A 25,375-nucleotide genomic window follows, 5' to 3' on the forward strand; every position below is an offset into this window, starting at 1 on the left:
GGTGAATAATGTACAGCATGGTGACTATAGTTAATACTACTGTATTGCATATTTGAAAGTTGCTAAGAGAGTAAATCTTAAAAGTTCTCATCAAAAGGAAATTTTTTGTAGCTATGTGTGGTGATGGATGTTAACTAGACTTATTGGGGTGATCATTTTGCAACATATTACAATTATCGAATGATTATGCTGTACACCTGAAATTGATATAATGTTATATGTCAATTATATCTCAATTAAAAATAAATAAATAAATGAATTTGTGGGAAAAAAATAAGTGATGGATGAATAAATGAATAAATGAGTGAAAGAACAAACAGATGAGTGATTGAGTGAGACTTCAGTCAGTTTGATGAAGATGGTGGCAGGGGTGGGTGGGCAAAGCACCATAGAGAAAACAAAATTAAAGGTCAAGAAAAAGTATCAGTCAAAGCGATAAAATGTATGTATCAGACTTTTAGTGTTATGGCTAAACAAGCTACAGCTCAGAAAGATAAGGAGATGACAGCAGTTGAAAAATAGAAAGAATAGAATGAGAAAGTCTAATATAAATCTAATGGAAATTCCAGAAGAAGCTATTAGAGATAAAGAAAGACAATATTCAAAGAGATAATGGCTCAGAAATGTCCATAATTGAAGAAATGCAAGAGTGTTTAGATTGAAGACCTATGGTGAGTCATGGACGAGATAAATAAAAACAAATCTTACCTAAACACTTTGCGGTAAAAATATAGACTTTGGACAAAGCACAAATCTTTTAAAAGCAACTAGAAAGAGAAATATTACGTACAAAGGAATAAATTTTGACTGTCAGCAGACTTCTCAAATAAGTGATTTTTGTACTCATCTAACCTATTATGCAAGATCGACAATGTACTAAGTACATTTTCAGGCAAAGAAAGTTTGAAAATGTTTACAACTAATAGACCACCACTAAAAGAACTACTAATGATTCCACTTCAGAAAGAATAAAACTGTGCCCAAGAGGAAAAAGGAGGAAGCAACGATGATCAAAGAACTTGATAAACATTAAATCTAAATAAATATTTATGACAAAAAATAATAATGACTACTTTTATGGCCATAAAAGCAACTTTGATCTAAAATAGTAGACAAAAATAACATGAAAGACTGAAGGTGGGGAATTCACTGTTAAAAATCCAAAGAGCATTTTATTGTTTGGGAGAAGTATAGAGAAACTGATTGATTTTTGATTTTTTAAAAATTAAATATGTATGTGAAAAAATGAATGGTGACTTTAAATCTTGCATATAACTTACTATTGTGGGAGCGGGGAGGGAATAAAGTGCAACCATTCCAACAGAAGGCAGGAAAAGTGGAAAAAAAAAACCACAAAGATAAGGAAGTAGAAATCAGTTCAAATATATTATTAATCATTATCCTATCAAACATAAGCAGATTTAATCCATCTTAAAATTCTCAGATGGGGTGCCAGGCTGGTGGCGAAGCGGTTGGGTTTGCACGTTCCACTTTGGCAGCCCAGGGTTCACCGCTTTGGATCCTGGGTGCGGACCTGCTCACCACTCATCAAGCCATGCTGAGGTGACGTCCCACATAGAGGAACTAGAAGGACTTACAACTAGGATATACGACTATGTACTGGGGTTTGGGGGAGAAAAAAGAAAAAGAGGAAGATTGGCAACAGATATTATCTTGGGACCAATCTTCCTCAAAAAAAAAGATCCTCAGATGGGATTGCTATTTTAAAGAGACACACTTATAATGTTAAACAACGCAAGTGTAAAAGTAAAGATATGGTGGTATCAAAAGGCCACAGGAGCCAGCTTAAAGGGTTGGTCAAAGGTAGAAACTTTGAGTACAAAAAGAATAATGACGCTATTTCCAGCAACAGTTATATTAGTCTTTAAGCATATTTTTATTGGATGAATAAATGATTGAATAACGAAGGGTGGGACATTAGGGGTGTGTCTGGGTGGTGCAAGGGTCTGACTGTATCAAAAATTACATTTAAATACATCGTGTTTCACCATGAGGACACACTCAAGAAACTGCATTTCCAGAGAGACGCATCAAGCAGGCTTGAAAATGGGCGCTGCAAGGGGATTCAGGAGCGGTAAGCAGGGAGAAGGGAGGGAGGAACGATGGGTTCTAGAATGTGGGATTTAAGTGGTCAAAAAGAGTTCAAAAGATCAAAGGAGCAAGATTAAAGGATGCAAATCACTCAGCTCCATTCCCACTGGAGGGAGATGATAGAGAGTGGCTTGTAAACTGAGAATGGAAGGAAGATCAGAAGGTCTGATTGCCTCATGAGAGTCAGGGTGAATGTGAATGTTATCCAACCTTTCAGAGTAATTGGCTCTTTGCCTCTCTCTCTCTCTCTCTGTCTATCTCCCCTCACCCTCTCTCCCCCATCCTCCCTTCCTCCTTCCTCTCTCTCTTATAAACTCTTTTCTGGCTCTTTTTCCTCACTCTGACACATCAGCTCCTCATAGCCAGTTGTTGCCAAAGGTCAAATAAAGGAACAATAAAGTAGAAGCAAAAAGAAGCGTGGGTAAATAAAATTGCTTTTGGAAGGAAAAGTACATGGTGCTAAGAAAGAGATAAGAGAACACGGAACATGGTGAAGTTGGGAAGAGAAGGATAGCACCTGCAAGTTAGTGTTGTTTAAACTAAGACAGGGGAGTAGGTGTTGACTAGCTGTTAAGTGGAAGATAAACAGCAGGGATGAGCACGTGCAAACACCCAGAAATAGGAGGCTCCTGACTAGTTCAAAGAATTGAAGGAAGTCCAGTGTGGCCAGGACACAGAGAGCCAAGGAGAAGAGAGGAGAGCTCAGCAGGTGCCTAACATTTTTGTGGCCAAGACAAGAATACAAATGGAAGCCCACATACTATATATCTTAAGTTTTTAAAAACTGTCAATCAAGCTATCAAACTGTTAGGTAAAATATGTTCTACCTGGCCATCTTGACAAATATATCTTCCTGGAACTTGAGATTCAAATTTTGAATTCTTGGGTTCTTTCAAGTTACACAGCAGAACACAGCAATGGAGGGAGAACTAGCCCCAGCCCTTCCTCCTCATTCTCACCCCTGTCTGCATACTCAAGGTCAAGGCTCTGTTGATATCCCTTGACCAACAGTCGCCCCTTGGGCCAGTGTGTATGCACATTGACAGCATGTTCTCCACTCAGGAGGATGAATTCAGGGAAGAGGTTATGCAGGCTCGGGGCCCTTTGGCAGAAAATCCTGTGTTCCCTGATACAGGGAGTATGATTTAGAAGTGGGCAAGTATTCCAGGTGGTCGTGACACTTTTGTCCTGCAGACTCCATTCCCAGTGGGGAGTGGCACATACAGAGAGAACCGAGAGAGGCCCTCTTAAAGCCTTGTTACTCTAAGTCTTACTTGCAGATCAGTAATATCAGCATCACCTGGGAGCATGTTAGAGCTGCAGGATCTCAAGCCTTACCCCAGACCTACTGAATCAGAATCTGCATTTTAACAAGATCCCTAGGTGATTTGTATACTTATTAAAGTTTGAGAGGTGCAGGACTCAATGAAGGGACTTAAGACAAGGGCTGCTTTTGCCCATGTCTAAGGCAGCACTGCCTGCTCCTGTCAGGCTCTCTAGGCCAGGGTCAGTGAGGATGTGGGATTTATCCCACCTGCACTGGAGAGTCATAGAAGGGTTCTCAGCAGTACAGTTACATGGTCTGAATTACTTTTCTAAATAACAGCAGTCCCCATCCTTTGAGCATTACTTTGCAACAGGCTTTGTGATTTACTGATAGGCTCTCGGTGAATCCTCGCTATAGCCTAGTGAAGTAGAGATTATAATTATTTTTCAGCAGGAATAACAGGCTTATGGAGGTCAAGTCATTTTTTCTTTAAATTCACAGAGGTACTATTTGAGTGACCTGCGATTCAAACACAGTGGCCTTGAATACTTTGCATGCATAGAAATGAATGAGCCATCACTCTCCACCCCAACCCCACTCTGTTCCACAGACCTACCAATGCAGCTTTCTGGTGCCCAGATGAACAGAGGAGCCCCTAGGACTCCCCAGACCCACTCTTATAGCCACATGAGTGATTACAGCATTGACATGATACAACAAGACCAAGTTGATCGCAGTGAGTACAACAATGGTCTGCCTTCCTTCCAGTCTGACCTCCATCTCTGGGGGTCCCACAGCCCTCCTCAAAGGAGGGACAGTTGCAACATTCAAATGAATCCCAAGTGCCTCTGGCTCAGACTGAATCCTACTTTCCAGGATGGATTAACTTGTAACACAAAAAATAGGGTGCATTAGTCTGGGTCCTCTAAGAAGCAGATAGGATCAAGATAGGGTTAAACCTGCAAGGATTTTATTAGTGGAAATGCCTGATGGAGAAAATGGGGAGGGAGTCAGGGGAGGCTGGGAGAGCTGTCAGACCATGCCACAAATTTGACCCCTAGTGAAGGAAAAGTGAAGGTTGAGTAGAAGCGTCCTAGACCACCCACCATGTGGTCTAAGTCGGGCAATGCTGTTGGTGAAATCTGAATAAGCTTGATAGATTGTACTGATGTCATTTTCCTGGTTTTGATAGTGTACTATAGTTATGCAAGATGTCACCATTGAGAGAGGCGGGTGAATGGTGCACAGGACCTCCTCCCTGTATATTCTTTTTTTTGCAACTTCCTGTGAATCTGTAATTATTTCAAAAGAAAAAGAAAAAAAACCTGCTAGACAATGTGATAATTTTTGTTTTTAATATTCATACATATATTTCAAATAACTTAAATTAGTCTATTTTATTTAACCAGATATTTACCATTTCTGTGGCTCTTCCTTCATTTCCAAAGTTCCAATTTTCCCTCATGTATCATTTCCCTTCAGCCTGAAGAACCTCCTTTAACATTTCTATAGAACAGGACTACTGGCCACAAATTCTCATAGTTTCTCTTCATCTGAGAATGTAATCATTTCACCTTCACTTTTGAAGGATATTTTCCCTGGATACAGAATTCTCAGTTGACAGTTTTGTTTCAACACTTTAACGATTTTGTTCCACTGTCTTCCTTGGTTTCTGATGAGAAGTCTATGGTCATTTGATCTAGTCTAATTGTTTAATTTATCCATCTTTTCATGCATAGACTGTTTCAACAATCTCATTAAAGAAAATACCCCATACTCTGAGTCACAAAGATATGGGCACACAATGTCTTTTAATATTGCCAAAATTTCATTTTTGACTAAGACATCTGGACATCTATGGTATAAAATGTGAATCATCTTTCAGCTGAGGCAGAGGTTCCAGAGGTTAACTTCCTTTGTCTGAGGTCATTAGAGCAAGACCAGGCCCCTTGAAAACATTGCTTCCCAGTGAATGAATGACTTTGTCAGCTTCCCCTTTTCTCATAGGCTTTCCATCTCAGATTTCAGAACCCCTGATGAACAGAATGACCCCAGAGAATCCCCAGCCATACCTGTTTATTAACATGGATGATTCCAGCATGAACTTGATACCACAGGACCCAGCTGATCCCAGTGAGTATAACTCTCCTGTGCCCTCCCTACTCCACCATTGCCCTCTTCTCATGGGGCCCTACAACTGTATTTTGCATTTGTTTTAAAGCAGTTATTGATTGTTATATCTTCTTTCAAAAATCTATTCAAAAAATGTTCTCATCATAAAAGAGGAAGTTATAAATTTCATGTCCAAGTCAAATGCCTTTGGCCCATGCTTGACCAAATTATTACAGACAAGCTGAGAACGCCAAATGTAGCACAAGTAAGAATGTTTTTCTAGGAGGAAAGGACTGAAGCATAGGCAGAGAGGAATACAGAAAGCCCGTTTTCCAAGCTGGGATACAATTCTGACACCAATTTCGATATGTGGGTTTTTTCCCCACACCAAGCAGTTCTCCAACATCAGCTGAATTTCGTACAATTCAGCTCAATTATGACACTATGCACCTGGAGATAGCATCAGATCCCACAGGTTAAGGTCTCAGTCCTACAAGACTGCCCCCACTTCAGATGGCAATCACAAGTCCAGGTTGTCACCTGTGCTTACGATGGACTGGCTATAAATCAGAGGTTCCCACAACCCCCTCCTTGGGTTTAATTAATTTTCTAGAGTGGCTCACAGAATTCAGGAATCCAGTTTACTCACTAGATTACCAGTTTATTACAAAGGATATTAAAGGATACGAATCAACAGCCAGATGAAGAGATACAAAGGGTAAGGGCCCGAACAAAGGAGCTTCTGTCCATGAGAAATGTGGGGCCAAGCATGGTGCCACGTGGATGCATTCTGGTTCACCAACCTAGAAGCTCCCTGAAACCCCTCCTTTTGGGTTTTTATGGCAGCTTCATTACATAGGCATGATTTATTAAATCATTGCCCGTTGATGATTGACTCAACTGCTCAAGCCCCACTTCCTTCCCCAAATATCAGAGCATGGGACTGAAAGTTCCAACTCTCTCATCAGGGTTGGTTCCTCTGGCAATTAGTCCCCAATCTTTAGGAGATTTTCAAAAGTCATGTTGTTAACATAAACCCAACTGTGGTGGAAAGGGGCTTGTTATGCATTACAAGGCACCTATTTCATCTTTATGGCTCTGAAGCAATTTCAGGAACTGAGGACAAGAGAACAAATATTATGACAAAAGATGCTCCCATTGCTCTTACCTCTTAGGAAATTTCAAGGGTTTTGGGAGCTGTGAGCCAAGGATCATGGATGAAGACCAAAATATATATATATTTATTATAAATCACAATATCTCGGAAATATTGTGGTCCAATATGGTGGGTAAACGGGGAAAAGACCCTTCCTCCTTTTATTGAAATGGGCATATAACAGGAAAATTAACACAGCATTGCCTTGAGTTCTATAACCTACGTATGTTCTTGTGTGATTATTAGTCTATTCAGGGTCTGCAGTTCTTTTTTAGCAAATTTTGGTAATTGTATTTTCTTGGAAAATTTCTTATTTCTCTACATTGCCATTTTAAAAAATAATCTATAATTTTTCAATCATCTCCACATATTTAGTTATGTCTCATTTCTTTTTTTTTTTTTTGGTGAGGGACATTGGCCATAAGCTAACATCCGTTGTCAATCTTCCTTTGTTTTTGCTGAGGAAGATTGGCCCTCAGCTAACATCCGTGCCCATCTTCCTCTATTATTTATATGGGATGCCTACACAGCATGGCTTGATGAGCAGTGTGCAGGTCCACGCCCAGGATGCGAACCTGAGAACCTCAGGCCGCTGAAGCAGAGCACGTGAACTTAACCACTATGCCACCAGGCTGGCCCCTATGTCTCATGTCTTATGAACCTTTTCCCAGAGGAGTGAATAGAGCTTCAGAAAGTCTGGAAAATCCATTTTCCAGACAAAATGGACTAGGTTCCTGAATAAATAAGTGAAGAAAGGAAACTCATTTTGAGGAGTGTGTTATATTCAGGTGCAGGAACATGAGGTTTCTTCCTATTTTCTAAAAGAAATAAAGCATGAAAAAGAGGAGGGAAGCTACTGTCCACTGTCCTAAGGTTAGGTAGATAGACTGAGTAACAGAGAAAAGGTTTTTCTGTTTTCAGTGCAGGGCAAACTGAAACTCAAGGGAGCCAGTTTCCAGAGAGAATAGACTGAGTACAGAGAAAAGTAAAGTGGTAACATTTCCTAGGGGGGACAAACTAAATCTCAGAAAACAGAAGACAGAGCACTGTTACATAGGACTTAGCCTCCTGGAGTCAAGACCTGGGATCTATCACTCCTGGATTCCAAGCCTGATTGGAAGAAAGTCATGGGAGGTTCACAGCTGTGGTGTTTGGAGGAGAGGGTAGTGTTAGTGTAACCACTCCCTCTCCATCTCTGCTCTACAGCGATATGGAAGAAGCATCAAGAATGCACCTCATTCACCCACATACAGCATGAAGAGTTGGAGGCTCTGTTTAGCCATACCATGTTTCCAGATAAAAATCTCCAGAAGGAACTCGCTTTGAAACTCAACCTACCACAGTCAACGGTAAAGGTCCATCTAATCCCCTGAGAGGAGCTTGGTACACTATCCAAACCACATTCTACTATTCAGCCTGGAAATTCCCTCCATAACACAATAATAATAATAACATTTCATTTATTGAGTACCTACTGTGTGTTGGTACTGAACTGGGCATATATTGGCCCTACTATCGTCTAGTTTAAAAGATGAGGAAAACTAAGATTCAGGGGCAAAGTGACTGCATCACAGAGGTAATAACCAGTGTAACTGAAATTAGAACTCCAGAGGTCTTGTATATACAGCTCAAATAGAGGAAGGACTGTCATCCGAACAGACTCCTCATTTAGGGTCTTCTCAAGCAAAACCCTCCAATCTGTTATTATAACTCCCCCCAACCTCTGAGCCTGCTAAGGCCCCAAATTTTTGTTGGAGTATTTTTCACTGTAGAGCCATTCTAAAATAATCTTGAAAAGCCTTCACTTCAAATTCCCCACCTCTCCATAGTTCCTTGAACTAGCTTCTCTTCTTTAGAGTTCAGGACCCTTTCTCTGAACCTCCAGCACAACCTCTGAAACATATCCCCTTTCTTTCCTTCTTCCATCTCTGGGGTCCCCGTTCTGATCCCTCACTGTTCCTCCTATTGACTCCGCTCATGCCTACCTCTGTGCTCTCAGAACTCAGTGTCTGGGTGACTTGGAGAGGACATGAGGGTTATCATCTGGCTTTTTTTCACCCAGCAGAAGCCTCAAACTCCTTCTCCATTAACAAACCATAATCTCCACTCTTCTCCCACTCTCAGACTTGGTTCAAGAACCGGCAGTTCAAATTGAGGAAGCAGCAGCGATAATAAGAGCAATCACTAAAGCAACCATACCAGACCCTTCCAGGCAAGAATATGCCCCACTCACCGACAGCACCAACCAGGCCTCATTCTTTTTTTCCTGCAGTTTCAGATTTCTATAGCTCCCTTCCACCTCAGCCCTTAGGCCTTCTAACTGGGCATGGGACTCTGTCATCACTGAGAGTCCCACAAGTGATGTCCAAATGCAAGATCCTCAGTTGGAGAGGCTAGTGGCCTCAGTTCCTGCCTTGTACTCGGATGCCTATGACATAGCCCAAATCATAAAACTATATAGTTTTCCTGATGAGGATGAGATATCCAGATCTTCTTTTCACTGTCTATATCAGTATCTCTCACCCACAAGGCCCCAGCTAGGAGAACAGAGTTCCTCTCTTAGCATCTTTGCTGGTCTGGCTTTAGGTCTATCTCCTGGGCAAACCTGGTCCAGTATGACAAGCTGGGGCTTTGCAGCCTACAGTCTAAAGAGACAGTCTGGAATTCCAGAACCCCTCCAGCATGGTGGACTTTGGATTTCATTGATTAAAGTGCTAATAAATACCAGATCATATAGAAAAAGGATCTTGCCTCTTGTATATGCCTCTTTTCTTTCTTTTTTCTGCTTCTTAACCCAAATTTCTGGCTTGGTGTCACTTTGATTTCCATGGAAATGTAAAAACTAAAGTTTTTTAAAAGTATAGCTCAGGACTTTACAATCAGCCCCACAACTCTCCCTGAGGAAAGGCCCTCTTGGTCCCTTAGATGACCGATGAGACTCCACAATCCCATCTTCCCAAAAATATCTTAGATTTTTTTAAGAGTGTCAATAGCCTTTAAGGGTCATTCACTTTTAATGGGAGCAGGTTATAAACTTACATTTTCTTTCCAATCTTTAGGTCTGGGGTTTTCTAAAGGGTATTTTCAGTCAAAATTTAAAGGGAAATCACTATCACCATTAGTTTTAATATAATATGAGTCCATACATAGTAAGAAATGTAAGAACTGGCATGGGAAGAAATGAAACAGATTTTTGAAGATGAGATGATCATCTAGGAAAACCAACAAAATTAAGAGTCAAATATTAGAATGACAGTTCAGCAAATTTTCCAGCTACATGATCAACCTACAAAATTAATAGCATTTCTCAAAACCAATAATAAACACATAATAAAATAAGTACCTCAATGAAAAATATAAAGTATCCAGGATTTAACTAAGAAAATTAAGTCCTCTGTAAGGGAAACTTCAAAACTTGAATAAAGGACATAGGAAACATTTTGAAAAAAAGGCATTGAGGCCACAAAATAACAAATTTAAAAGGATTGAATTAACATAAAGTATGTTCTCCATACACAATGGAATGAAATTAGAAATCAATAGCAGAAGAAAATTCAGGATATTCACGAAATTCACAAATATATGGACACTCCTAAATAATCAATGAGTAAAGAAGAAATCACCAGGAAAATTAGGAAATACTCAGAGGTGAATGAAAAGAAAAACACAGCATACCAAAACTTATGGAATGAAGCTAGATCAGTGCTTAGAGGAAAATTTATAGCAGCAAAAGCCTATATTTAAAAAATAAGATCTCAAATCAATAACCTTTTTTTAAACAGGAAGGAAGCTGGCATAGTTATATTAATATCTGTCAAATTAAACTTTAAGGCAAAACACTTTGTTGGAAGTAAAAATACATTAAATAAGGACAAAAGGAACAATTAACCTGAAAGGTGTAATTCTGAATTGGTATACATTTAACAACATAGTCCCAAAATATATGAAGTAAAAACTAACAAAATCCTTGGGGAAACTTAGCAAATGCACAACCATAATGGAAGATTTTAATATAATACTCAATAATTGACAGGTCAAATGGATAAAAATTTAGTATGGGTAAAGATTTTAACTACACTGTTAATGAGCTTTACCTAATGGAAGTATATAGATTTCTGCATCCAGCTAGTAGAGAATACACATTCTTTTCAAGCACATTGTGACCACACATTAGACCACAAAGCAAATCTTAACAAACTCAATTGAATCAACAACATACAAACAGCATTCTTTGAGCATAAGGTAATTTAATCAGAAGAAACTCCAAGCTCTCTATTTAGAAACTAAAAAGTATGTTTCTAAGTAATTAATCAATCATGGAAGAAATCAGAATGTGAATAATCTGGTATCACACATTATATAATAATAACTGGATTAGCATTTACTGGGGGAAACTAACAGAGACTATAGCAGCAGCAGGTTTGCAGGTCCCTGTTACTCATCACATTCTGGGTCATCGTGAAGGGATCTTGCAGGGCAAGATTGCAGACCTAGGAAAGAGACATTGGGACTTAGGCTGTGAGGTTTTTTGTTTATTATTTTTTTTTCACTTTTGATTTTTTAAATAATCTTTATTTTTTAGAGAAGTTTTAGGTTCATGGCAAAATTAGAAGACACAGAGATTTTCCATATAGCCCCTGCTTCCACATATACACAGCTTCCCCCACTATTAACAACTCACACCAGAGTGGTACATTTGTTACAATTGATGAACCTACCTTGATACATCACTATCCCCTAATGTCAGTAGTTTATATTAAGGTTCACTCTTGGTGTTGTACATTATATGGATTTTGACAAATGTATAATGACATGTATCCACCATTATAGTATATAGAATAGTTTCACTACCCTAAAAATCCTCTGTGCTCCACCTATTCATTCCTCCCTCTCCCCTAACTTCCAGCAACCACTGATACTTTTACTGTCTCCATAGTTTTAGCTTTAAATCAATAAAGTTTCACCTTAGGAAACTAGAAAAAGAAGAGCAAACCAAGTCCAAAGCAAGCAGAGGGAAGCGAACATGACAAGAGCAGAAATAAATGAAATAGAGAATAGAAATCAATGGAGCAAATCAACAAAATCAAAAGCTAGTCCTTTGAAAAGATTGACAAAATGGCAAACCTTGACCAAAAAAAAAAAAAAAAAAAAAGGAGACTCAAATTATTAGAATCAGAAATGAAAAACCTTACAGAAATAAAAAACATTATGAAGGAATACTATGAACAATTGCATAACTTTTATAATTTGTATGACAAATTAGATAACTTAGATGAAATGGACAAATTCCTAGGAAGACACAAAATACGAAATCTGATTCAACAAGAAATAGAAATGCTGTGAATAGAGCTTTAACAAATAAAGAGATTGAATTGAAAATCAAAAACTTCCCATAAAGAAAAGTCCAGGCCCAGATGGCTTCACTGCTAAATTCTACGAAAAGTTTAAGAACTAACAATCCTTCAGAAACTCTTCCAAAAAGCAGAAAAGAATACTTCCTGACTCATTCTATGAAATCAGTATTACCCTGATACCAAAACTGAACAAAGACATTGTAAGAAAACTATTCTCATGTCTCTCATGAATATAGATGCAAAAATTCTCAACCAAATACTAGAATACTGAATCCAGCAACATATAAAAAGGATTATATACTAGACCAAGTGGGGTTTATCCAGGAATGCAAGGTTGGTTCAACATACAAAAATCGATCAATGTAATACAGCACATTAATAGAATAAAGGATGAAAACCGCATGATCATCTCAACAGGCACAGAAAAAGCATTTGACAAAATTCCACACCCTCCATGATAAAGATACTCAACAAACTAAGATAAACTATCAAATTTTTCAACTTGATAAAGGCCATCTATAAAAAATCCACTCGTAACATCATACTTAATGGTGAAAAACTGTAGGCTTTCTCCCTAAGATCAGGAATGGGAACAAGTTAGGGAGGGCCACTCTCACCACTCTTGTTCAACATAGCACTGGAAGTTCTAGGTAGTATAATGAGGCAAGAAAAAGAAATAAAGGGCACCCAAATTAGAAAGGAAGAAGTAAAAATATCTCTATTCACAGATGGCATGATTGGTTCTAGGTACTTTTGCCGTAAGCATCTTTGCTGTAGACATCTTTGCCGAAAACATTTCCACTGCATAACTAATTTGACTATAAGGCAGTTTTGTAAAAGATAAAATAATGAAAAATAAAATAAAAGAGGAACATTAAAAAGGACATAATGAAACAAGTTGTACATATCCGGACTACATTTAAATGTTCTATCACATGCCCAGTCCCTAAATTTCACCAAATCATCTAAACCAGATTCTGTGCCAAATACCAAAATTCTGTCCACATCATGTTCTCCACTATCAAATAGCAAAAACTTTTCACCATTTTCAAGAAACATATACTCATCAGGAATCACATAACTATTTCTCTTTTGGGGGGGTGGAGAGACAGGAGGGGAGCTTGATTCTTCTTTTGCCTCCAACTTCTAATATTGCATGGTAAATTTGGTAAAGATGACATTGAAGAACAAGCTGTTGCATCTAAATTAGCTAAAGAATCCATAATTAATGCTCTCAAAGAGAGTCGTGAATGACTAGCTGCCTCTTTTATATTTGCCATAGCTTGGTAAACTTTTGGTTTTGATGGGTGGGAGGGATGACTCTCCTCACTGAAGAATTTGCTGATATGTTATCATTTTCTAGTATAGTATGCAGTCTGGCTTTACACTCTCTTTAATTTCACACTTCCAGTAAGTTTTATCACCATACTTTCTAGCTGAAACCAAACTGTCAAACCAAACTGTCAACCAGTTATTTTATCTTTTATGGCAAAATTGCCTTACGGCCAATTACAGTCGTGTGTCACCTTAATGATGGGGATACATTCTGAGAAATGTGTCATTAGGTGATTTTGTTGTTGTGTGAACATGAGAGTGTACTTACACAAACCTGGATGGTCTAGCCTACTACATTTATATGGTACTAATCTTATGGGACCACTATCATATATGCGGTCCATTGTTGACTGAAACGTCATGCAGTGCATGACTGTAGTTATGTGGCAAAAATGCTTGCGGCAAAGATGTCTATGGCAAAGATGCTTAAGGCAAAAATATTGGACACAGGCATGATCTTATATGTACAGAAAATCCTAAGGAATTCGTAAGAAAACTATTAGAACTAATAAACAAGTTCAGCAAAGTTTCAGGATACAAGGTCAATAGACAAAATTTTTACAATTTTCAACTGCTAATTTCTCACCCCAAATAAGTCTACCTACTTGGACATATATGCATGGAAGAATCCAGGGGAAAAAGGAATTCAGTGTCTGTTAATTACAGCAGAATTTAGCATATCTGTTGTTAGTCCATACCTTCAAATAACTGCATTCTTGAGCAGTTGTTATGTGCTAGACATCATTTATGTGCTTTACACACATTAATACATTAATGTGGTAACATATTAACACATGGTCACACCCAGTATTATCATCCCCATTTCACAATTGGGAAAACTGAGGTAGAGAGTGGTTAAGCAGCTTGGTCAGAGCCACATACCTAGAAATCAGCAAAGCCAGAATTATATATTTTCTTTCCTCATAAGATAGCTGAATGGGCTTCTTTGAAGAGGATGAGGTAAAGAAGAGCACCAGACTGGGAGTTAGAATAACTGAGTCTTTCCTCTGTCTCTTCTGCTAGCAAGCTGTGTGGCCTCAGACAAATGATTTAACCTCTGTCTCCTCATCTGTAAAAAGAGGAAGTTGGACTAAGCAATAGCTAAGCCTCCCACCACCTCTAATTCTCTCACACTGGATTTACTCTATGCCTGATTTCTGAATTACAAACTCCCCCTTTTTCAGCCACCAGGGAAAGAAGAGGGCCAGGAGAGGACAGCCACTTACGTGTCATGACAAGAAATAGGAGATACAGAAACAGGACCTCTTGTCACTTGCACAAGCTGCTGCTTCAGCCAGTGACGGGCCTAGGTGAAAAGCATGGTTATAATTAGAGCAGCAGCCTGTCCTGAATGCTCCACCAGCCACTGTGAGCACAGCTGGATCTGCCGACTGCACGCACAGAAGTCTGAGAGGCTGCTCTGGCCTTGAAAACGATCCTTCTTAAAGGGATTTTACTCCTTCCTTGAGGGAAAGGAAACCCATTGATATAAAGCCCTACTTCCCTCCTGGCTTCCTCTGCTCGATGCCACTCCGGTAGATACCAAGTGTTGATAAATACAGGGGAAAGAAAAAATCGTAAGCTGAGCCTGGTCACATTGCCTCTTGCGATATAGTTTTATTTTTAACTTGGAAACACTTGAACTATTTCTGTTGAAGTTTTCTCTCCTTTCCCTGCCTCCTCAACAGAACTCTGTCCTCTGCTGCAGCTGAACTCCCAGCCACCTCCTGCGATCTGCTTGCTCACAATCAAGGGACACAGGTGCAGCAGACGCTGGTTCAGCAGTGCCATCAAGGTAAGCTTTTCCAACGTGAGCAGGTGCACCAAGGGGACTTTTGGAATGGTGAACACGGAGACAGAGGCTGAGCTGCACATCACCTTTTTGCTCTGAGCAAGACAAGAGGGTTTAGCAAATTAGTTACACATCGGGGGAAAAATGTTGGCACTGAGAATGAGACCCAGCCATATGTAAACACCTGTTTTGAATCAAAAATCTTAGGGCAGGAAGAGATTGCGTGCTTTCCAACAGCTTAGGTTCTTTCTTCTACAATCAACCAGACTGGTTGTGTGATATTTCTCAAGTTACACAGTGGTGATGGTGGGTCGGGGTGGTGAGGGAGGAGATGGTGAGGAATTAGGTGGAAGGCCCAGACCCCAGGATTTCTATTTTCTGAAGTCTAAATGCTGTGATCTTTTCACCAATCAACATTTGCTCTGTTAATTGCAAGTCATTCTCAGGTACCTGAAATTCCATCCCCATGTCACACCACCGGTAAATGTAGCACAACTGTATTTACTGCATGGACTATTTAAACTTGGCCGCAGAGTTTAAAACCTTTTTTCTCTGACAATATCCCCTAAATATGGCTCTCTTCTCTTCAGCTCTCTTGAATCCCAAATGCATCTATGGAATAGAAGTAAAACTATTTTACAAGTTGAAAAACTTATACAGGCTTTTGCATGCAAATCAAAAATTATTACAAACTTGAAACTTGTACATCCAGAGGGACAAAGTAAAATGATTAATGATCTTTGAGGTATCAAAAGCTTTAAAATGTAGGTAGATTATTTCTAGCTTTCAGAATAACTGCACAGTGTTGCATGCACAAACAAATCGGCAGAGATAAGGGAACAGTGTTTATTTTCTTGTATTCCTCTGGGCCTCACTTTAGTATTATATAGTTCAAAGTTCAGATAAGGACATCCTGGGAAGTGGCCTATGCAGCAAAAGAAATTCTGTACGCTCTGACCTTTGCAGTGTACAGGCTAATGCCACCAATGCCAAGTAAAAGGAGACCTACCCAGACACAGTAAGTCTTGGTTCCTTCCTGCCTGACTCTGTAACATCCAGACGGATCCCATAACTCTGCTATAGGTGTCTGGATTATAATTATGCCTGTTTGCTAGGCACAATCATTTAAATGCACTGTGTATAATTGCCTGACTTCATTTAATTTGTCAGGGTTTTCATGGCACCAAGGTCTTCAAAGTGCGTGCTGAGGTGCTGTCCTAGCGAGACTGGGGTTTGTTGGCCTAGGAATAACCGAATAGACAGGCTGACTCACAGCCACCCCTGGATAATTTGGCTAGTCAGTACTTTCTTGGCCAATACAAAACAGTAACTTAAAATACTGATACTAATAATATAATTATCAGATATGAGAATTAACTAATTAAATGACTAGAAAGTTTAAAAGTAGAGAGATTTCTAGCATAAGTGGAGAAGCACAGATGGTGAAGTTGAATACCTTTGGAGAAGGATGGTTATGTTTTTAGGGTATAGTGAAAGTGCTGGAATCATAGCCCTGAAGCCCAGGATCATGGAACCAGATGCGGGAATTATCCTCAAGCCGACAGGTTGTGTTAAAATCTCAAGAGGCAAAGGGATTACTTTAATATTTAACTTTACACATTTTCTTTCCCTAGAATTAAATATCTCCATAGCAGGGCAACAGGTTAGCAATGTATAATTAAAGTAACCAATTAATTGGCTGGTTAACAAGTTAAGAATTAAAGACTATCTCTGATCTTTAACTTTTGACCTTGTCCCTTCCCCTGAGGTTAAAGCTCAGGAATAAATAATTATTGCCAGGGCTAGCCACACGAGGAGGCAAAATAGTTAGTCACTGACATCATGTGAGGGGTGCCGAGAGGGCCCCTTGCCTAAAAATATCTCCCTGACATCAACCCTGTTTGCCTACTAACTTTAAAATTATAGTAAAGAATGTTAAAACTATTATCTGTTAATCCCATTCTCTTTTGCTTGAGTCAGTGATTTAAATATACCTGCTATCTGCCTACTCATGACCTTGTTGGCTAGCAACACTTGGTCACCACCTCTGTCCTATTTTGCCTTCGGTACCATTTAAGCTGCCCACATGCTCTTGGCCACTGCCACACAGGTAGCTCTGTGTGGCACTGTGGTTTCTACAGAGTCTCTCAATAAAACATCAAGGTCAAGTAGAAAAAAGAAAAGCATGTGATGAGAGCCTCAAACTCTTTTTCCATTCAGTTAAGTCTACATTAACTTAATAAAATGGAAAATATTTCTTTTTCTTCCTTAAAAAAAATTATCGTACATCTGACATCATTACACTTTTCTCCGAAATCTGTTTCAAGTCGCTCTCACAGCTCTTTCAAAATGCTGCCTTCTTTAGGGTTCTATTCAATTTCATTCAATTCATTCCTATTCAATAAAGGTTGATTGAGGGCCGTGAGCAGTGTTAGCTGTACTTGCTCTCTCAGTCCCTCAGAAACCATTCCTCACGCTCCTTGAGGGGCCCTCCCTCTCTCCTTTGATATTCCCATCAGAGTTCCTTTCACTGCCTAAACACACTCACTGGTCACGGCACCTCTGTTCCATTTACGCTCTTCATCAGACTCTCTCTCGCCACTCACGCTTTACAGCAACTTCCCTCAGGTTGTACAGAATCCCGCAGCCAATGGCAAAAGAGAAGCGAGTCTCGATGGACACCTTCCTTTTTTCCTTAATGAACAAAATAATGTATGTAAACAATACTTGGGCCTAGGAAACAAAGATGCCCTCAGATTGCCTTGTGGCATCTAAGAGGTCGTCCAGGCCTGATGCAGTACTATATGAATTCCTACGTGTTTAAGGAATAAATACTTTGTGGTGATTACAAGGGGCCAAAAAGGAGGGGAGATTAGGGAAATTCACGTTCTTAAAGGAGTGAGGTGAGTTTTTTTTTTAAATGGGATTTGCTGATGATTAAGCTGGTAGTGGTATATAAGATACCTTGGAATGAGGGAGAACTGAAAATTGAAAGGCCAGCCAAAGGCTGTGAGAGTGATGCAATGGGAAGAAGTAAAGGCCTGGACAAGGGAGGTGACCACCAGAATGATCTTCCTGATAGAGGAAAGACTAACAATTGAGTGACTCATATATTAGACACTTTCTCTACTTTATCTCATTTGATTCTTGCACAAACCTATGGGTTATTAGGACCTCCATTTTATGAATGAATAAATTAGATTTCAGGATATTAAATGATTTGTGAATTATTTAATTACTTAGCTAATACAGGAGAGTGTTCATTAACTTATTTTATATTGGGGGTGTCAGGTAAGGCCTCTTCGTGGAGGTTAACATGTAAGCTGAAGTCTAAAGGCAAGAAGGAGCCCATGATGCAAATGAGGAGCAAGGGGAGAATTTCAGTAGCACGAACAAGTACAAAGGCGCATGCAGGAATAAGCTGCAAGGCTGGAGCTAAGTGCTCAAGGGAGAGAGGTGAGGTACAAGGGCAAGGAGGGGACACTCATGCAGGACCTCTCGGGCCAAGATAAGGATGTCAGAGATTATTCCTTGTGATGGGAATCCACTGGAGGTTTTAAGCAGGGGAGTAATAACCTAGTGTTAAAAGCTGTTAAAATCACTCTTTCTGCTGGTGAATATAAATTATGGGGCACAAGATGGGAGGAGTGAGGCTGATTATAAGGCTATTGCACCAGACCCAATGAGAGATGATGGTGCTCGGACCTGGGCAGTGGTGGCGGAGATGGAAAGAAATGGATAGAATTACCCACTGCCCTTTCAGATCTTTCTCCAAGGCCTTCCTACCTAACTGGGCAGTAGTTTCTTTGCGATTGGGAGCACAATATCAAGCTTCTTCTAACTCAGTGGGTTCTCAAACTTGAGTTTACAACAGAATCAGTTGGACTCAGTAGGTCTGATTCAGTAAGTTTGATTTGGTAGGGCCCAATAATTCACATTTCTAACCAGTTCCCATGGAATGCTGATGCTGTTGGTCTGGGTACCACACTTTAAGGACCACTATTCTAGCTGACTTGCTTTTGCTTGTTAACTTACTGCTTTCTGAGTGGTCCACACAGTGCCGCAAACCTGCATCAAATAAAGTTTCTGACCCATGCCAGGTTCTAAATTCTCCCCTATTTCTTTAAAGAAATATCCATCCCTCAAACTCATGCACCTAGTCTTTCTACCTACTCCTATTCCGCTTAAACTGCGTCCAGTACACCCAGTAAAAAAACTCCAGTAAAATCTTAGAACAATTTAATTCTAAATTATATTTGACTGCTGTCTCCTCTAGACTGGGGAACTTTAAAACTCATATTTTGGGGACTTGATTAAGGTTCACTTTTAAAAGGATAGAATGTATTGCCTTTTCAGATAGAAAGCAAGACTTTAGACAGGGGCATAGAAACTGGAGGAGGAAATGTCACCCAGATAACCATACTCTGTTTCAGGCATAGAATTGTCAGTTTTTTCACAGTGAAGAGTTTCTATAATCTACGTGCTTTGATTTAGTCAGTGTTTCATTTTAAATCTCAAAATTCACATTGTAGTGAGGATTTTTAACCTTAAAAATCTTCCCTTTTTACATTTGTATTCCCTGAAATGCAAAGCCATGAGACCTGGATACTCTTCTTGTTTCCTCTGTTCAGATGGGGCATAGTATGGAATGTGGTCCAGAGGAGGACAAAACAAAATCATCATAGAAATGGAAGTGCTTCCTAACGAAGAGCATCCGGCTCCCCTACCATCTGGAAAGATGATACATGTAGACACCTTTCTGTGCCACAACTGGGGGAGGAGAGGCTCTCCCCAGATAGACACAAGCCCTGGGATTACATTCTCCCCAAGTCATGGGGATGGACCGCATATGTCTCTCTGGGTCTCTGAGGAACACAGTGTGATAGAGCAAAGAGTACAGAATTTGAAGCCAAACAAACTTAGGCCTCTTTGTGCCTCAGTATCCTTGTCTGTAAACTGGAAATGGTAATACCCAACTCCTATGGTTATTGGGAGGATTAAATGAGATATTATGTAAAAGCACATGTTAGGCTCTAATATCTTATTCTTCTTCCTCCATGACATCCAAAATGTGGAGAAACCACCCAACCTAGGAAAGTCAGACAAACCCCATGGAGGATAAGGATCCAGTCACTACACTGGAACAGAAATAGGAGAACAGGGCATCTTATGTCACAAGATAATGAATGATATATCTAATTTGGTTAATTTGGGGCAACACCAGTTGGCTCCAACCTAAAGTGATCAATCACCTGTCCAAGTTTGCCTGTGACTAAGAGGTCTCCTGGGACCTGGGACTTTCAGTGCTAAAACCGGGGAGTCCCCGGCAAACCAGGACTATTGGTCATCCTGCTTACCCAGCAATAATTAGACTATCAAGAATTTTGGATTGTCCTTTATTTCAGTGGGAATGATTTTCCCCAATATACAACAAAAGGTTCAGATGTGATTTTTTTATGCCCTTAGGCTACATTTATCTTTCTCCTTTCCTCTACTGTCAAACTCCTCCAAAGAGTGGTCACCGCTCACTGTGTCTTTCTGCTCAGCACATGTCCTCTCCCAAAGTCACTCATCTGGTATTGCTCCAGAGCCTGGCAGAAGGTCTTTAAATAGCAGCATTAAAAAAAACAACAGCATCTTTGTTGCCTGCATGCTTTGTTTTTCTTTTCTCTTAAAGGGATATTTTCAAATAACTTCAAAGAGATGATGAGCAATAAGGCTCCACCACAAATGTTTCCAGCTTCAATAACAGTGTTCCTAAGAACCACACTTTATAATGCTGAAGGATAAGAAATGATTGGGTGTAGAGGTCATCACCACTGTCCCTCCAGCCAGACACATCCATGGTGCTAGGGCAGAGTTCTCGCAACACACATGGAGCACACACAACTAGCCAGGCCGGCTTTTCCCTTTCCAGGCACGGGGCTAAACTTTATCTCAGTGGGAACAATTTCCCCCAGAATCAGGCTGGCACATGTGAAGTTAGACATTCCTGGTACTGGTAACTTTTTTCATGTAGCCTTGTTACATTTGTGATCTCCCTCTTCTTTCCCTCCTAAAAGCCAGCAGGGGACTCGGAGTCATCCAGACTCCATCTTTATTGATGAATGTCTTTTATGAATAGAAAGCAGATGGTCACATTCTCCCAGCCAGGGCACAGGCCCTGCCAACATTGGAGTGTGTGCTTAATAACTTCCACTTCCCCTCCAAGCAAACACCACATTTTAAATGACCAAAGGTCCCCCTGCACAGCTGAAATGCCACGTTTGCTCTGGCAAGAGCTCTTTGGGGAACTTCCACGAGCAGTGGCCTTGTCATCATTGTTCTTAACCTCACGGCAGCATTTGAGGCTATCGCTCACCCTTTCCTTTACATGTGGGCAACATGGTCCCGACTTTCTTAGCTTTCTGGTCTCTGCTTCTCTGGCTCTACTTCTTCCTAATGTCCTCAAAGTGGAAATTCTCAGCTATTCACTTCATGGCTCAGATTTCTATTCTGTGTTCTCTCCTCCCGCGTTACAGCTTCCTCTCTCACTTTTAAGTGGATAATTCTCAAGTCTGTGTCTCTATATTCTAACCCCTCATATTCCCATCTACATGATCTATCATCACCTCAAGCAACTTGTGTTACATTTGCTGGATCTATATTTCCTCCCAAAACAGTTCCCTCCTCAGAACTCTATTTTTCTCAGAATTACACCCAATATTATCTCTTCTTGGTTCAAAATCTTGGAATCACATTTCACTCTTCTTTTTCCCACATCTACAGCCAGAATCAAAAATGTTAGTTGATTTTCCCTTGTAACGTCTTCTATCTTTCTCATCTTGCCTATGTCTACTGTCATCAGTCTTACCCATCCAAGCCTCCATCGCATTCTCTACGTAGCATTTTCTAACTCGACATCTTCCCACTCCATCCCTCCACCTCTACTAGTTAACAGCCAATTACAATGTTAAATGGCTCCTTATTGAGTGCCAAATAACTCCAGATGCTTGAGCCTAATATTTATGAATTTCCAAAATAAATCCACAATGGACTTTTTTCCCCCAGGAGTGATATGGAATATGGCAGAAGCCTACCTGAATGTTAAATTGTATGTTAAAAGATCCAGTAGCTGGACTCTTGCATCCAAAAGATGTGCTCCTTGCCTGATCCTATTCTGCTCCCTCTCAATCCAACCCTCAGAGCCTTTCCACTCTGCTCAGCACCCTGTCTGGCTTTAACACCTTGGTTTATCTTCTACTGGGCCCTGAACCTGTTGATGTTCTGGCTTGCAGCTTCTCACCTGACTCCTGATTCAGGCTGACTATTAGGCATATAGAGCGCTTGGCATGAACCATCTTTCACACTCACTAATCCCAGTGGATAAGAATATGATGGGGAATGTGTTAAGAATATAAATTCTGGGACACACCCCTCACTCGGGTTAGGGGTGGAGCCAGCATTCGTAGCAGTGTTGTCCAATAGAACTTTCCATAAAGTTGGAAATGTTCTATTCTGTGTTGTCCAATAGAGTAGCTAATAACCATATATGGTTACTGAGCACTTGAAATGTAGCTAGTATGACTGAGGAACTGAATTATTAATTTTATTTCATTTTGATTAATTTAAATTTAACTAGCCACATGTGGCCAGTGGCTCCCATATTGAACAGTGCATATCTATAGATTTAACAAGCATCACAGCTGAATCTAATGAACAATAGTGTTTAAGGACCACTTTAACAAGCAGCCAGGTGACCCTTATGCTCGCTTCCTGGCAGGTAATCAACAAATGTTTGTTGAAGGAATGGATGAACAAATGAATACATGAATGAACTAGAATACAATTTCCTTGAGATTTAAGGCTTTCTCTTCTGAAAAAGAAAAGTTGAGAGGGCTTTTCCAGATTAAAAGAGGCTAAAAAGACTTACCAACCAACTGTAATAAATTGACCTTAAAAGGATCCTGGTTCAAAAACTAAAAATAAAATAAAATAAAAGTATAGAAGATATTTTTGGGACAATTGGGGAAATTTAAATATAGACAGCATGTTACATGATATTAGAAAATTATTTTTAGTTTTCTGAGGTAAGATAATGTTATTGTAGGTAAAAAGGAAAATGTCTTTATTCTTAGGAAATATATGCTGAAGTACTTAGGGATGAGATGTCATGATATTAGCAACTTATTTTCAAGTGGCTTAGTCGGAACTGTGTGTGCATATGTGTGTGTATTGAGAGAGAAAGCAAAGTGAAAAAATGTTAATTGTTGAATCTAGGTAGAGTATATTTGGGTGCTCATTGTATATATTCCTTCACCTTTTCCGTATATTTGAAATAAAAAAAAAAAAAGTTGGAGGAAAATTCACTCACAATGAATTGGTAAATCCTAAAGTAAAATAAAATAAAATTTTAAAATACTACATCTTCTGACTTTTGGGTGCTAACCCCAACCCCACCCCACCCCATCCCACCCCAGACTAACACAGTGCTGAAATTATGCTACAAATTCTCCAGACCAGGTATTGCAAATGGGCAACTATAGATCCTGTCTAGCCTGCATACATGTTTTCCTTGGTCCAAATAGAGGTTTTCTTAAAAAATTAAATTAATTGCCAATATTTAAAATTCCAAGGATTTTTATCTTGATGTATTATATAAAAAAATATTTTGCATTACAATGAACTATAAAACACCTGTTTGATAATAGCAACCATGTATAGATCACTTCCTACAAGACAAGTACTGTTCTAAGAGTTTCGGATATATTTAACTCATTTCCTCCTCACAACAACATGATGAGATAGGGACTACTCTCGTCCTCCTGTAAAGATGGTGAAACTGATGAACAAAAAGGTTAAGGAACTTTCCCAAAGTCTCACAGCTACTGACTTGTAGTGCCAGGGTTGAATCCCATGCAGTCTGTCTTCTAACCACTGCGCTATATCACCACTCACAAAAATTCTGCATCCCCAGTTTCTCTGAAAAGTCAGAAGATCTGGCAACACATTCCCGCATGGGATCAATTGACCAGAGCTGAGGAGCTGTGTTCCCCTGAAGGTAGGGCATCTTCTCTTCTGCTTGCCAGAGTACCCACTCAGCCTGCTTCTGGGGCCTCTGAGGTTTGAGCCCTGCTGTAGCCATGGCACCACTGAATACACCAGGGTGAATGACACATGACAGATATTTTACAGATACTTGTTGACTGCCCCAGACCAAGCTGGATATCAGGCTGACCTCTAAGTGGACATGAAGTCCCAGTGAGGGAGAAGGCTAGAAGGGTAACTCGGGCCAGATTATGGGGGAGGGTTAGGATGCCAGGATAATTGTTGGTAGACCATGAAGAAAAGTTACAGGAAGCATAAGTTACACATCCTGTGGTTGGTAAGGTGCCCGATCAGAAGGCAGTGTGGGTCAGTGAACAGAGCGTGGGGCTAGCATGGCCTGGGTTGGGACCTGATTCCATCACTTAGTAGCTGTATAACCTTGACAAGTTATTTAACTTCTGCTTCCATTTCCTCAACTATAAAATGGAGGCAAAGACACTTCCCTCCAGGGTGGTGGAGACTTCATACTCTTTGTGATGTCTCTTTGGCCCCTGTTAATGTAGATAACCAAAATACTTTTCTTACTAATCATTCATATTCATATTTTCATATTTTTCTCTAGAATTACAAATCAAGAAGAAACTGGGAAGCTATGGTAAGTACCATATGCTTTCTGGATCTTCACCGTTCAGAGGTCCGGGTCTGGCTTCATTTAGCCTGTAGCCCAAGCAGCTGGCAGACTTGTCCTTATGATTTGATGATATTTATTGGCTTTTTGTCAAACCAGAGATGCTAGAGAAAAACTAGAAGAAATTGACACGGAGTAGGGGGAAAGCAGAGATCTGAGATAGATTTGTGAGCAAAGATTTTTAGTAAAACTTTAAAAATGAAAAAGCAAAACATCCAGCAATAAACTAAATGGCTGACAATTTCTTCGTTCAGCAAATATTATTGAGTACCCACAGTAGCCCAGAATCTGTGACTGGTGCTGGGACTGCAGATGTGCACAAGGCCAGACATGGCCCCATCCTCCCAGCAGGCCCCTGATGGTAGTTGGTTAAAAGAATGACAGCACACTCATTCTGGAATGGCACACTGCCATTATGAAGAAAGTTTGCAAAGAATAATTAATAAAATGGTCTAGTCTCATGTTATAATAGAAAGTTAAAAAGCAGGCTGCAAAATTCTATTCATAGTATTAACTATGTAACATAAATCAC

At 39.8% G+C, this 25,375-nt stretch overlaps 1 protein-coding gene and 1 long non-coding RNA gene across 2 annotated transcripts in view; both read left to right on the plus strand.

Annotated features, from left to right (window-relative positions):
• Nucleotides 1-4,035, plus strand: part of LOC131414764 (uncharacterized) — a 76,844-nt gene extending 72,809 nt beyond the window's left edge. Inside the window, exon 3 of the long non-coding RNA XR_009222227.1 lies at nucleotides 3,990-4,035. This is a non-coding gene — a long non-coding RNA (uncharacterized LOC131414764). The remainder of the gene's footprint in view (nucleotides 1-3,989) is intronic.
• A 31-nt stretch (nucleotides 4,036-4,066) lies between these two features.
• FBXO40 (F-box protein 40) overlaps nucleotides 4,067-25,375 on the plus strand; it is a 30,135-nt gene continuing 8,826 nt past the window's right edge. Inside the window, exons 1-4 of the mRNA XM_058555882.1 lie at nucleotides 4,067-4,115; nucleotides 5,387-5,512; nucleotides 15,025-15,131; nucleotides 24,778-24,810. Of these exons, the coding sequence (XP_058411865.1) occupies nucleotides 4,067-4,115; nucleotides 5,387-5,512; nucleotides 15,025-15,131; nucleotides 24,778-24,810 (315 nt within the window). The remainder of the gene's footprint in view (nucleotides 4,116-5,386; nucleotides 5,513-15,024; nucleotides 15,132-24,777; nucleotides 24,811-25,375) is intronic.

Source organism: Diceros bicornis, chromosome 15 (genome assembly GCF_020826845.1).
Source record: "Diceros bicornis minor isolate mBicDic1 chromosome 15, mDicBic1.mat.cur, whole genome shotgun sequence".
Taxonomy (NCBI): Eukaryota; Metazoa; Chordata; class Mammalia; order Perissodactyla; family Rhinocerotidae; genus Diceros; species Diceros bicornis.